The sequence below is a fragment of the Octodon degus genome, unplaced genomic scaffold, assembly GCF_000260255.1.
Source record: "Octodon degus isolate 3935 unplaced genomic scaffold, OctDeg1.0 scaffold00025, whole genome shotgun sequence".
In the NCBI taxonomy this organism is placed as follows: domain Eukaryota; kingdom Metazoa; phylum Chordata; class Mammalia; order Rodentia; family Octodontidae; genus Octodon; species Octodon degus.
In genome coordinates, this window is record NW_004524601.1 from 4,004,053 (window position 1) to 4,018,858 (window position 14,806).

At 44.0% G+C, this 14,806-nt stretch overlaps 1 protein-coding gene across 1 annotated transcript in view; it reads right to left on the minus strand.

The window, feature by feature from the left end:
- Ccdc150 (coiled-coil domain containing 150) overlaps window positions 1-14,806 on the minus strand; it is a 69,348-nt gene that overhangs the window by 29,200 nt on the left and 25,342 nt on the right. The window contains 3 exon segments of the mRNA XM_023712388.1: window positions 203-310; window positions 3,764-3,847; window positions 11,646-11,759. Of these exon segments, the coding sequence (XP_023568156.1) occupies window positions 203-310; window positions 3,764-3,847; window positions 11,646-11,759 (306 nt within the window).

The window sequence follows — 14,806 nt, forward strand, 5'->3', positions numbered from 1 at the left end:
AGAGAGAGACAGACAGACAGACAGTGCAACTGACAGACACAAAAACAAGGAGTAGAGAGGGGAGACAGAGACAGGAGAGAATACACTCATCTTTCTTGTACTACACAGTAAGGAGGGGAGAAAAGCATTACAGAATTTCTTAAAAACTGCAACAATGTGGTAGCAATCGCACAGAGCAAGCCTTTGTAGCTATTAATCCCACCTGAGTGTTTTTGGCCTCAAGCGTCTTATTCAGCTTGCGTAGGTGGTCATTCTGTAAACTGGTTTCAGCAAAAGAATGCAGCTGTTCTTCTAGCTGTTTAACTTTTACCTAGAGGAAAAATATAAAAAGAATAAGCCTCATATACTTCAAGGGAAGGATGTTATGAGATTGCAAAACACTTGCAGAAGCATTTGGAATTTGCAAACAAAAAATCCTAAGTTTTTCTAATCATACTAAGAATCCTGTTTCAACTCAACCCTGAAAGTAGGCTAGCAGTTTGACAGTCCTTTGGTTACCATTGCTTGTAGGATATACAAATGGACACAATCTGTGAACACGCGAGTGAAATCGCATGGCTAATATAGTTCAATTTTAAATAAATTGTGGTACCTGGCATTCATAAACCTTCTCAAAGTTGGTAATTGGAACTGCCAACGTCTGGGCTGGGGATAAGAGCTCAGCAGTCCAGCGCCTGCTGGGTAAGTGCAAGGCCCTGAGTTTGAATCCCAGCACAAATATAGTCTTGTATTTTACTGACAGAGAATTAGAAAATTTAAATAAATACATTTCAAATATATTGAGTAACATTTTAAAACTAACTCATAAAGATAACTACTTACAGTATTCTCCATAAGGAAAATTATCACTTTGTAGGAAAGTCATTAATGCACATTCATACTATACATATTATATATCATTCAGAAATCTACAAATTTTGTACTTTTACACATTTTCTTCCTCTTATCTCTGACCTTCTCATACAAAGCAAGGATTACTGTCACTGGTTTCCTAGACCAGGGAAACTTTCCTCTAGTCTTTTGTGACAGATGTTATTTATTTTTCTCCTCTTGATACCTTGCTACCTACCTGTAGAGAGCAAAGACCTCTTTGGCAGTAGCTACTGGACATTTCCAGGAACTGTTACGACCTGTGTGACTAGCGCGTTGGTTTATTATTATTATTATTTTATGTATTTGGTACAGGTCTCACTACACAGCTCACATTTGTAGTGATCCTCCTGTTTTCAGCCTCCCCAGCACTGGGATTATAGGAGTGCACCACCATGTCCAGTCTCGGTGTCTAGCTCAGCATGCCTGGAGGCAGGGCTGGCCTAGCATATGATGCCAGGGATCAAACCCTGGTCCCTGCGCTTGCCAGGCAGGCACTTAGACCACCGAACTATCTTGCTGACCCTGGGAAGTTTTGTGAAAGGGTGAGGGAAGCCCCTTTTCTCTCAGGAAACTGCTCTACTCCACTAGCAGCACTCTTCCTTCTCCACTGTCCTCTGCTTCTGTAGCGCCTTTTCCCCAGGGTAAAGGAAATGCACACTGGGGTCCCCACAGCATCAGTAAGAAGTAATCTCGGTTTTCATGTAAGGATGAAACCTGAAATGGCACCTCTGAAGAAAGGCTTTGATCCAACAGTTATTCTCATTTTAAACAAACAGCTGTGAACCCACAGAAGCTAAGGCAAATGGACTGTCCTGCATTACCAGTGAGGGTGAACCTTTTAGAACTTTCAGTGGCACGTGTGCCAGTACGGACTAGACTTCAGGTTTGCCTCTCTTCAAGGAAAACAAAGTCCTTACTCCCCAGTCTTCCTCAGAAAACTCACCCTGAAACTCTCGGGACAGCATATTCTCAGGAAGAAAGCACTTTCATTTTTCTATCAAATTTCTCACTTGGCACAAATTCCTACCCAGGATGTTCAAAATGAGGAAGAACAGAGAAGGGTGGTCAGAAGCAAACCCTGCTACCTCTCAGAGGCTGTGTCCCATGACCGTGAAAACCCAGGCAGCTTCCATAACTGGCTTCTTTGCTGGCCTCAGGAACAGCAGCCATTTAGGTCAGGTTCATCCCAGGTATTGGGTGGGCTGACTATACATATAGGTCTATCCGTAGCTTAAAATATTAACACTATAGGGCTGGGGAGATAGCTCAGCAGAATAAGCGCTTACCTGGCAAGCGCAAGGGCCTGAGTTCAATCCCTGGTTCCACCAAAAAATAAAAATAAATAAATAAAAAAGAAAGAAAGTAGGAGAAATTTCAACTAAGAAATGAAAAAAAATTCTCCTCTCAATCCATTGTGTGAAGCAATACAACACATGTTCTAATATCTTTCAATATACTGAAGTAAAGTAGGACATGCTTATCATGGTAGCTCTTTGTAGTTTGAAATGACCTTGAGTTAATACAACCCTAATGGCCAAAGTTTATATGAAAATATATTCAGGGAATTGTGGCAATGTTAATGTAGCATAATCCCACCCCCCAAGACTCTTACCTAATACATAACAGGGTACCATGTAGCAACGTACACCAAAGAACCAGAACAAGCAACATGAATGTCACAGTTCTGATGCTGGGTACTGTGTGGTTACATAGAGTGGAAGCAGCGATAAGCACCTTGGGGTGCTGGACGTCAGGACGGTAACTTGTCCTGCGGGGCACGCAGTGGGCAAAGGTCCTGGGTTGGACACACTGCTTCCTGGCCTGAGCACTGATCTGGCAGGCTTGTTTGCCAGGTGTGGTGACACACTGCTGCCGTCGCAGTGCTGGGGAGGCAGAGGCAGGGGGCCGCTGCAAAATTCAAGGCCTGGGTAGGCTGCACAGTGAGTTCAAGTCAGGTAAACTAGATAATGAGACCCTGTCTCAAAAACAAACAAAAAACCCATCTTTTTTTTTTTTTTTAATGAATGTTTACAACACATTCCCAGAAAGAATAACAGAAAATAAAACAGAAGCGGGCAACTCCCTATGACTAGAATCGCAACCCAGGGCACTGAGTGAGAACCTGAGGGACAAGTCCTGCTCACAGTACTTGTCAGAGTTCCCCAGGTGACCTCAGGGTAAGCTGTGGCTGGGGACAGTGATGGAGAGCTGGGCAACAGTGCACAGAGTGTGATCTCATGTGACACCAGTAACCAGTGCTTCGCAAGCACGGCTATGTGTCCCTTGGGGAGCGCCTGGCTTTTCTAGCCATCTGTTGCCTGCCACACCGAAGAGGACCTTGGGTGGACAAGGGCATGGTTCATGCCGGCAGTCTCTGGCCAGACGGTGGTCACCAGGCCCAGCTGGGCTGTACGTCATCCCATGGAGTCCTCTGCTCCCCAGCTATTTTATTTTCAGTTATTCTTTCCAGGAATATGTTATAAAAATCCATTTAAAAAGACAGCAAGACAGCACAGGGCCAGGAAGATAGCTCAGTGGAATAAGCGCTTGCCTGGCAAGCGCAAGGTTCTGAGTTCAATCCCCAGTACCTCAAACAAAACAAAACCAAACCAACCAAACAAACAAAACAGAGGCAGCACAGGCTCTCGACATTCTCTGTGTGACCACATATGAACTAACTACAGAAAGGCTTCAGATCCTCCCAGCAAGCTCTGGCTTTGGCAGTGTCCTACGGGATGGGAACAAAATGCCTGGGTGCTACTGAAGTGTCATGCAGCAGGCCCTAGAGATTAGGAGGTGGCTGCTGGGACTTCCACAAGTCAACCAGCATTTGGTTTGACGATTAGTATCTGCAATGCAGTCTACAGGAATTGGAAAGGAAATCTCATACCTGGAGCTGGCCCTTCTCATAAGCCAGTTTGTTTTTGCTCTCGGTAATTTTCCCCAAGACTTTTTCCACCTTCTGCTGGGCAAGCTGATAAAGCAAACACAGGTGTCAGTGCAGCTCGGCACAACAAGATGGCCGTCTCCTTTTCAAACAAGCGCTCAGGCCCGAGCATCTCCTCGGCCTTAGCTTGTGACCTTCCCGCTGAGATGCACACTTATTTGGTGCCCTGTCTCTTAGTTTGGGTAGCTAATGGGTCCCAGTGCTAACAGGTGGCACCTGTGACCCTTGCTGGTGAAAATACAATCCTTCTCTATGTTATTCCTTTGCAGCTGTGAACAACTGGGAATGGTGTGGTTGGATCTGGGGCTACAGAGAGTCTGAAGAATATCATTCAGGCCTTAAAAACACAGGAGCTGAAAATGACCACTACTCAGTTGCCACTGAAAAAAAAAACAAAAACGGTATAAAACAATCTCTCAATGAGCAAAAGAGCATTTCTATTTTAGACTTGCTAAATGTTTATTGGTGACAAGCTCATTGTTTGATAAAGCACTCAACAGGGTTACCTAGACAGTACTTAAGTTCATTAAATTATATGTTTTCTTTTCTTTTTTTTTTTTTTTTGTTGTGGAACGGGGGATTGAACTCAGGCCCTTGCGCTTGCCAGGGAAGCTCTTATTTTATTGAGCCATTTCCCCGGCCCTATATGTTTTCATTACTGAAATATCCTTTAATAATGACAATTCTTTTTCATATGTTGTTTTCCTCAAATTTCCTTCATAAAAATGAGTGTACTCTTTAGTCTTACTGGTATTTATTCCATGAGGGCCTCTACTAGTGACTGAATACGAACTCCTCACCCTGTCGATGTCAGTGTCTCAATACAAGGAGGGCTGGCAGTTAACGTCTGCCCGAATGATCTCCGTAAGCCGAGCGGGGATACCAGCCCCAAAGCAGACATGGCCGGGAACTCGAGCTCTGTCCCTCAGGCTGAGGAGCGGCACTGAGGGTCGGCCCTGAGCCCACCCTCTCCTCGATGTTAGTAAGTAGTGCGTACTGACACCACCCTCCACCGCTGGCTTATTTCAGTTAGTCTGTGGCTAAGGAGATGGGTGCTTTCTAAGGAATTTTAGGCCAAGGTGCTTGCCTTCTGCCTCTGGGATGCAGCTGCACATGCAGGCCTGTTAATACACCCCAGAGATGGGCTTCTCTATCCAGCCACAGCTCGCCTTCAGTAACTTCTTTATTTCCTGTTGGGAATCCAAAAGCAAGATCCATCCCAAGCTTATTACACAGCTCGGTTTTTTAAAAATGTCACTGAGTTTTCTCTCACTAAGGTAAAGAAAACTAGTTGTCTTCTTTCTTTCCTCTCCTCCTCCTGCTCCTCCTCTCTTCTTCACGTTTCTTTTACTTTTTTAGGACAGAATCTCACTATGCAGTTCAGGCCTTGAACTCACTAGAGCTCAGGCTAGCCTGGACCTTGTGGTGACCCCCCTGCCTCAGCCTCCTGAGTGCTAAGGGTACGGGTGTATGCTACTACGCTTGGTTAGGAAAGTGTTTTTCCAAAAGCATTTGGACCAGTGAAATATTGCTTTTGAAATGATCAAGTAAAATATAGACTTATCATGAGGAGGCTACTGATTATACATTGTAAAATTACTTATTGATATACTAACTGAAAACCATGCAGCCCTTTCCCACAGTTTTCTATTTCAGCATGCTAAACCATCCCATGATTGCTGCGTTATAGCTTCTTAGTGCATTTATTAGTACATAATAGTTATAACGGCTTTCAGCTGGGTGTGGTGGCACACGCCTGTTATCCTAGCACTCGAGAGGCTGAGGCTGGAGAATGGCTGCCAGTTTGAAGCCAGCCTGGGCTGCAAAGTCAGCTCAAGGCCAGCCTGAACTGCATAGCAGGACCTTGTCTCAAAAAAAAAAAAAAAAAAAAAAAAAAGAGGGGGGTTCCATTAAGGCACACAGGTACCAGCACTGCCACATTTTGATTATTTTTATTCTCCCGTTGCATTCTCTACCTTCCTCCCTTCTCTCATCTCCAGCAGTCTTCCTTCAACTTTCCTATCATCTCTCATCTCTTTCCCCTCTAGCTCGCTCCCATATATGAGCAAAAATATGCAGTATGACCTCCGAGTCTCGCTGCTTTCTTCAGCAACAATAATGAAAAAAATCCAGAGGACAGCTGAACATGCTATAAAGCTCTAACACTGAAATCTTATTTAAAACTTAGTTTCAAGTTCTATAAACTAAGGTATCCTAATGTGCTGTACAGTATAATTAAAGAGAGCTAGATGTGACCTAATTATGCTCTTTTTTTTTTTTTTTTTTAGAACCAGGGATTGAACTCAGGCCCTTAGCTTGCCAGAGAAGCGCTTATTCCACTGAGCCATCTCCCCAGCCCCTAATTATGCTCATATTAACAAACATTCAACATTCAAAGGTAACTAGCTTATCTGCTTATCTTTAAGTGTGGAAAGGTTATTGGTTGGAATAAGTCTGGGTCTCTTATAAATGGTATTCAGCAATTTCTATAAAAGTATATTTTTTTCCTTAATAAAATTTCTACTTTAGGTAAAGGCATGAAGAAATTCTATTAATCTGTTAAATAAACCTTTTAATAAGAACTTCCTCTTTTTGCCAACAAAGTGAATAAAAATAGTAAGCAAAATAAAAATGTGGCAATATTTGACACAAGGTCACTAAACATGACAAGCAAAAAGAACTGTTGCCAGTTGCCAGGGGAAAGTAGATGTTAAGGCAGTTAAATCACTGTGTACAGATTTACACAGCACATGATCTAGTCATTAGAAGACCGGATCTTAGAAGGCACTTAAATAAGTGAAAATCTTGGGTTCCAATTTATGGAAAACAGAACTAAGATTAATCTTTGCTTAAGTATCCTTGCCAAATGACTATGAAGGTTATTAATACAGAAAGCAAAGGAAAATGCTAGTGTTTAATATGCCATTTAAACTCAGAAATACAATGCCTGCAAACTTAGGTTGTTAACCATCCAGAAGAAAAGCTTATTGTTATTATCAAACGATTTGGGCTATCAATCTTAGCCTCACTATCTCACTGCATTTCAAACATCTTAGGCATAATAAGGAACAGGTATTTTTCATCAAGTATTGATATGTTGAACTTTAAGTCCCTACATAATATGATAAAAAAAACATTTAAAAATTAGATTATATTTTAAAAAATAGGATAAAGAATTCTATGCTTCTCATGTTTGCACATAAGTCCAAAAATCTCACCATATACAACGTTGAAGCAGGACAGTCCCACAATATTCCTTTTCCTGTCTCTTGCTTTCATTCACCACCCCCTTCTTCTTGAACATCCATCTACCCGAGAGACATCTTAGCAGTAACTGGCATGTCATGACAAGCCGCCCATATTCAGAATACCACAATGACAGGCACTTCCAACATGAAACAACTGTTACAAATTACCATCTGCAATGCAGTAGCTTAGTTCCCAGGTATCAGTATATATAGTTAGTCAGGGTGAGAATCTTTCCAATTAACTTCTAGATTAAAAAATCTTCTGAATATTCTCAGGATCCTTGCCTTGCTCATCTTTTATATATAATTGCATGGCCAAAATTAGAGAAAAAGGAGGGATACAAGGAAAGCCAACATTTTGGCCCTAGCCTTCTAAGGTCAGTTAAGACTCAGGACATATGAGAACTTGTACTGTAACGTCATGTACCTCGGTAGTGTCCCAAATTTTCTGATCAAGAAGATTATGGGGCCAAAGAGGAAAGTGATCGATGACATAGAGTGGGCCTAAGGAGAGTCACATGGGGAGAAGACACTCTCTCAGGCTTTCACAGAGAGCACATTGGCCAAGCAATGGCCGTGACTCATCCACATGGCTGCACTGATAAAGGTTCTACAATCTGAGGTACAGGATCTCAGGACAAATCCTGAGGGCATTTCACTGACCTTCTCAGACCAAAAAGCTACAACTCTTGTTGCATAGGTCCTGCTTTACCTTGGTCTTAACCATCCAGCAGAAAAATATGAAGTCGAAATATAAGAAATAAAGCCATGCTGTTAAGTTGAGCTGTGGGAGACTCAGGTCAATAATTTCTGACATTGCCAGTTAAACAGAAGACCCAATGCTATTATGGGCTACTGGACTCTTTTAGAATATTTTGCTGAGTTTACACACCTATAATATTCAATAACGGAACTTAGAAAAAATGGGGTATACCGATGAATGTCCATTTTGTATCTGTGTATTCAAAGAGGTTGGGATAGATATATAGTTGCATTCTCTTAATGAATAGAATGATTTGTTCTAATGGTGTTTGTAAATAGGATCACAAGTCCGCATCTTGTACAGCAATTAACCACTAAGAAGAATATAAGCAGTGTATTATTTGTTGATACTGTACTTCCAATTTGATTTGAAACTGTCTCATTGCTATCTGTTTATCAATAAAACTTTGAAAAAAAAAAAAGAAAAGAAATACAATGCCACTTCTCAGAAAAGCAGAAAACAATCAGGAAGAACTGCTTTAAGACATGAAGGCTTGGCGGGCAAGGATCAGCAGGGCTATGGCTGGATCTGAGAGCCAGCCTTGCGCTTGCTGGGCAGGGCTGGAACCTTTAAGAGTGGTGCCTAGAGGGGAAGTGAGGTCAGTAGGGGCGGTGCCTAGAGGGGAAGTGAGGTCAGTAGGGGCGGTACCTAGAGAGGAAGTGAAGTCAGTGGGATCAGGCCCTTTAAAGGGGACTCTGGGCCCTTGCCCTTTCCTGGTCCTGTCTTTCCACTGGCCCTGGGATGAGCAGCTCCAGGCCAGGCCACCACAGGTTTCCAATTAACAGTACACTGGAACCTCCAAACCTAGAGCCCAAGGTAGATCTTGCCTGCTTTATTGATTAGCTTAGGCATTTAATCACAGGGACTAAAAGCTAAAACAAATAGCCACATAATGCTTTCAAAATCATGCTTTTCATTTTTGTGCTATCAGAGATTGAGCCCAGGACCTTGTGCATGAGTGGCAAGCATCACGCCTTTGAGGCATGTCCCAGCCCTAACGTCACTTTTGAGCTCCATGATACAAACTGTCAGAAGAACCTATTAAACGGCTGAGATACTGGCATCTGGGTGGAGTTGTTTTGTAAGGAGAAGGTGAGTGGGGTACCCCAAATCTGACCTGGGCTAGCAGACTGAGCATGTTGGGCACCTGCACAGGTACATGCTGGCTGCAGGTCATGCTCAAAGGCACAGCACAGTCACTGTCTAATTTTAAGTCATTCAAGTTGCACAAGGAGTTATGTATGTTTGGTGCTACTAATTAAATGTTCAAAACTTGGAAGAGAACTGGAAAACACACTTAGCTTGAAGCCAGAAACAGTGATGTCCCTACATTTGGATCCTTTCTCCCTGTGGTTCTCTGTCATGAGGCAAAAGATAAACCTAAAATTAGGACATGTAAGAAAAGAGAGTGCTTGCTTACACATGTTGCCTGTTGCCCTGTGAGGGCACCTGGCCCTGAGGACAGCACCGGTAGTGGGTGAGGCGTCCACGACATCCCACGCTGTGCGCAGGTGATATTCTTGTCTGTGTTATGATGGGTGTCGTGCTAGACCAGGGAGCATAACAGGGTGGCTACTGTGAAGGTAGATGCTGGTCTGGTCAAGCTGGGGTCTGTGTGGCCACTACTCTGACGTGGGTGGGCACTGCAGGCAGTGGGAACCCCACAGGTGGGCGGTCCTTCTGCCCCACAGGGTTTGAAGGTTAAGAACAAACCCAGGGCTATGGCAGATGGAGCTACAGGTTGAAAGCAGGTTTATGGGAACTCCAGCCATCTCTCCTGTGTGTATCTCCAAAAGCCAACAGGAGTTTATCCTAGAGGGCATGCCTTAAGAATTCCAAGTGTTAACTCAGAACCAGAATACACTGCCAGCACTGAATGGCAACAGGTTTAGGGCTGTTAGTAAATTCAAGAACAAGTCCTGGAGTCTTGGCCTCATTCCTCAGACTCAGAGCCAGCAGAAGCACCCCAGGCAGGTTTGGGCAAGAAGCTCCTACACAGAGACAGAACTGCAAACCTGAACGGAGGCATGAGTTGTCTGGAGACTTTAATCCAGAGGCAAGTGAGCCTGCCACAGTCAGCACTGACCAGCTGAGATCTGTCAGTGTCACCACTAGGGTGAAGCCACGCCCCTGCACACAGCAGTGGATCTGGGAACAGCTCAAGCAGACTGAGATGCGTCTTCCCAGGGACCCAAACGGGATGGCTGGGTCAGTGGAGCTGAGGCTCTGGCGTCAGGTAAAGGGTAGGCTGAGTCTTTCACCCTGGGGCAGGCAGGGAGGCACCTTCAGTCCACGCCCTGCTGCAGATCCTAAACACCGAGCACACAGTAGCTGTCTGCTCCACGCTGTGCATGCAGTACCCTACTTACTTACAAACAGCATCACAGTAACGATATTATTATCTGCATTTTGACAGATTTAAGAAACTGAGGCTCTGAAAGGTTAAGGATCATATCTAACATCACAGCCAAAATAGAAACTTAGACAATCTGGCTTAAAGGCCATGAAGATATAAGGTTTAGACTAGTTTGTGTAATTCTTTATAGTTGAAGCAATTTAAGGCAGAGTTTGAAAGGATTTAGCTGAGATTAAGAAAGACATCAGGGTCTTCTGTGGAATTTTCAGAAATTGCCTGCATATTATACAAGAATTTTTTTTTTCATTTATGTATTTGGTATAGGATTTCACTACGCAGCTTGGACTTGGAGTGATCTTGTTTCAGCCTCCCCAGTGCTGGGATTACAGGTGTGTGCCACCACACCTGCACTCTTCACTGGCTCAGTGGGCCCTGAGAGTGGGGCCGGTGTGGCATGTGGGACTAGGGATCGAATCCTGGTCTCTGCGCTTGCCAAAGCAGGAGCTTAGTCTGCTGAACTATCTCGCCAGCCCTAATTTTTTTCAAGTATTAACAATACACAGGAAAAATCTGGGTGTGGTGGTTCATGCCTGTCATCCCAGCGTGAGGGAGACTGAGGAAGGATGATTGCTGTGAGTGTGAGGCCAGCCTGGGCTACAAAGTAAGCTCAAGGCCAGCCGGAACTGCGTAGGAAGACCCTGTCTCAAAAAGACAAAATAAATAAATAATACAGGAAAATTATTAGCTCAATAGAATGATCATTTTTTTGAATCCCCTTCACTTGGAGATATTTTGAGAATTTTAACTTATTTGTAATTCAGTGACTTCGTCAGACAGCTTTTAGAATCAGATATATTACTAGTTGTGCACTAGAGGAAACTGACAGGAGAAAGACCTCTAAGTTTCTTCCTCACAATTCATGGAAAAAGAAATCCTTTAAAACATCAGATGTAATTTTGCTTTTCAGTATCAAAGGTCATCTGGGTGGGTAGTCATGAAATAGCTACCTCACATTCTTATTTCCTAAATCGCTTCTTGTTTGAAAACTGGTGGGAACTCTGTCACATTTATTCTGAGTCACGCTAATGTATACAAAGAACTTGGGATTTCACAAACAAAACTTTTCTCCTGACTTCTACTTTAATAATGTTTTCAAAATTATTTATTTATTTGGTACAGGATCTCGCTATGCAGCTTGGATTTATAGTGATCCTCCTGTCTTAGCCTCCCCAGCTCTGGGATTACAGGTATGCACCACTATGCCCAGTCTTGGTGGCTGGCACAGTGGGCCCAGGGTTCTGAGACCTGCACGGATTGTACCGGGGATCGAACCAGGGTCCTTGCGCTTGCCAAGCAGGTGTTTAAGCCCCTGAGCTATGTCCCCAGTCCCCTGACTTCTGCTTTTTAAAAACTTGTGAACTCCTGTTTCCTCCTTTGGACTGACCTTTTCATACCCACCCCATGGTAATCGGAAGCGACGCGCTGCAGCCCAAGGGAAGCCATTTGATCCGCGAGGTACTTATTTTCTTCCACCAGTGTCTGCAGATTTTCATTTAAGGTATTTACATCTACCTTTGAAAAACAAAGGGTGGAAAATTACTTGTCAGATCCCAACTGTATCATGTCGTTCTCAGAATGACAGTGTAACCGTGAACTGAATGTAGCTTTCATACGGGTTCCCCTGCCTGCAGTATCGGGATTTGATGGATCTGATAACTATAATACTATAATTATTGCTCTTTTTTTTTTCCAGATCTTCTAGTTGATTTCAGCAGGAGGGTAACTGCAAAATACACAGGTCAACTTTAATAATGGTGGAAGTTTTTCTGGTACTTGGCACTTGTTTAAATAATAATTAAAGCTTATGAATACAGATGCAAAAATCCTACACAAAAGCCTGACACAATGAATCCATCAATACAGAAAAGGGTGTAAGAACCAAGAACAGTTTCTTTGGGCAAAGCTCGAGTATACTGACAATCAGTATAACCCGCCACATCCTCCAGCAGACTTTATCTCTAGACTGCTTATACCTAGTACAATGTGGACATACTGTGCTTTGCATTGGGAATGTCTCCGAGGCCAGGTGCTGGGCCTTTGGGAGGTTGGTACACCACTCAGTATCTGTGGATTTGCCCACGACTGGTGGGCTATTCGGAGGTGGCTCGGCGAAGGCTGTGGTGCAGGAGCCTGCCCCTGGGCATTTTGGCTCTCTCCAAGCTCCCTGCTCTGCCACTCTGGCTCCCTTCTGCTCCGCCACATGGTCCCCACTGTGATGCTGTGCCTCGCTTGGGCCCGGAAGCCACAGGAGTCACATGACTGACCATGGACCTCTATATGAAAACTATAAACTCTGGAAAAGGCCACAGAAGAGGCCATCAGCAAGGAAAGAAGTCTGCATTCCTGGGTATAGATCAGGCAGAATTAATATATTCAAAATGACCATAATTCCTAAAACCAACAGACAGATTTAATGCAGTCTCAAACATGATACCAGTGGTATTCCTCACAAAACCAGTGCAATAGTCCTAAAGCCACATGAAGGCGGAAGAGAGTACAGAAAGCAAATGTGAGCAACCAGAGCACAGCAGGACGCATCACAAGCCCAGATTCCAAGTTACAGTACAAAGCTGCAGGGACAGAAGCAGTGTGGTACTGCTACAGAAGCAGACCTGCGGAGCAGCGGAACAGAACAGGGATGCAGAATTCACTCCAGGCACTTCGGCCACTGAATGTCGGACAAAGGGGCCGAAACATGCAATCGAGAAGAGCCAGCACCTCACAGATAATGCTGGGAAAAGTGGCCATCCACATGCCAAAGAACGAATCTAGGCCCATCTCTCTCACCATGTTCTAAAATAAAATGAATTAAAGACCTAAACATTAAACAGACATAATCTTCTGGAAGATAAAATACATAAACCTGTGGAAGACAAGCATATGCAAGCATCTTCTGAACAGAACCTCAACTGAAGAAATGACAAAACAGAGTGAAGAAGCCGCCCACTGAGGGAGAAAAAGATTTGCTAGCTACCTCTTAGCCAGAGGACTCATATCCAGAATCTCTAAGGAATTCAGAAACATTAGGCCCTCACATGAAAGACTGATTAAAAAAAGGGTTAACTGAAATGGTTAGACACTTCTCAGAAGTGCAAATGGCCAGTAAATACATGAAAAGGTGTTCAATATTTCTAGTCACTATAAAAATGCAAATTAAAGTAACACTGAGATTGTCTCACCCCAGAAAGAGTGGCCTTCACCAAGGAGCCAACAGAGGGGCCAGGAGACAGCTCAGTGGCATAAATGCCTGCCTGGCAAGTGGAAGTCCTGAGTTTAATCCCCGGTACTGCCCCGCAAGAAGCCAATAGCAAATGCTGGTGGTGCTGCAGGGAAAAAGCACCCCCTATAAATTGTTGGTGGGAACGTAAACTAGTACAGCCACTTTGGAAACTAGTATGAAGATTCCTCAAATGAGGAAAAATAGAAATTCCACTTAACCCAGCCATTTTCATTTTTGGTATCTTCCCCAAGAGAGAGCGCCATCAGATCACAGTGATACAGTCATAGTCATGTTTATGGCAGCACAAGTACATGTGGAAAGTGGAAAGCTGGGCACAGTGGTGCACGCCTGTAACCCCAGCACTTGGGAGGCCGAGGCAGGAGCGTCACTGAGAGTTCAAGGCAAGCCTGAATTACATAATAAGACCTTGTTTCAAGAAACAAAAGTTCAATCTCATTGATCAACGAAACAAAAATCAAAACTACAAGATATCATTTTACCTTCAGTTACAATGGTTATCACCAGTTATCCAAAAGACAAAAAAAAAAAAAAAAAAAAATACTGGCCAAGAGGTAGAGAAAAGAGAACCCTGTGCACATTGGTGGGAATGAGAACTGGTACAGCTGCAATGGAAAAGGGTATGAAGCTTTCTTTGAAAACTTCAAATAATAAAATAAAACCAAGTTTGAGGCTTTGTCTTGCTTTTGAAAAAAAAAAACAAAAACCTCAAAACAAGAAAAATGCTTCTGAAGCTAAAAGTAGAACTCTGTGTGGCCAGCCAGTCCATGACTGGACACATAGCCAAAGGGGATGGAATTTCATCCCAGAGGCTGCTGCACCTGCGTGACTAGTGCAGTGCTGTTCACGACAAGCAAGGCATGGAATCAACCTAGATACCCTGCAGTGGACGCGCAGGGCCGGAAAGTGCAGTTCATGTGGTGCACCACTCTGCAGCCCGAAGAAGAAGGAAGCCCTGCCCTCGGCAGCAGCACGGATGGGACTGCAGTTCCCTGGGCTCTACAAAGCCAGCAGAGTGCGTGGCGAGCACGGGTCCTCACTCCCAGGAGGGCAGAGTGGAGCAGTGCTCCACAGATCCGGAACAGGAGACGGCCGAAGTGGGCACACAGCGAGCGCTCTCTAGTTTTCTAGGGTGGCAAGGGGAGCCACTGGTTAGAACCACCTGTATTTCCAAATGTCTAGAGAGGAGTACAGTGCCCCTGCCACCTAACGCTGGCTAATGTGTGGAGCGGGAAGTGCTCATTACCCTAACTCGACCATGGCATTGTGGACAGGTATGGGATTACCACAGTGTGTCTCCAAAAAGATCTATAAATACTGC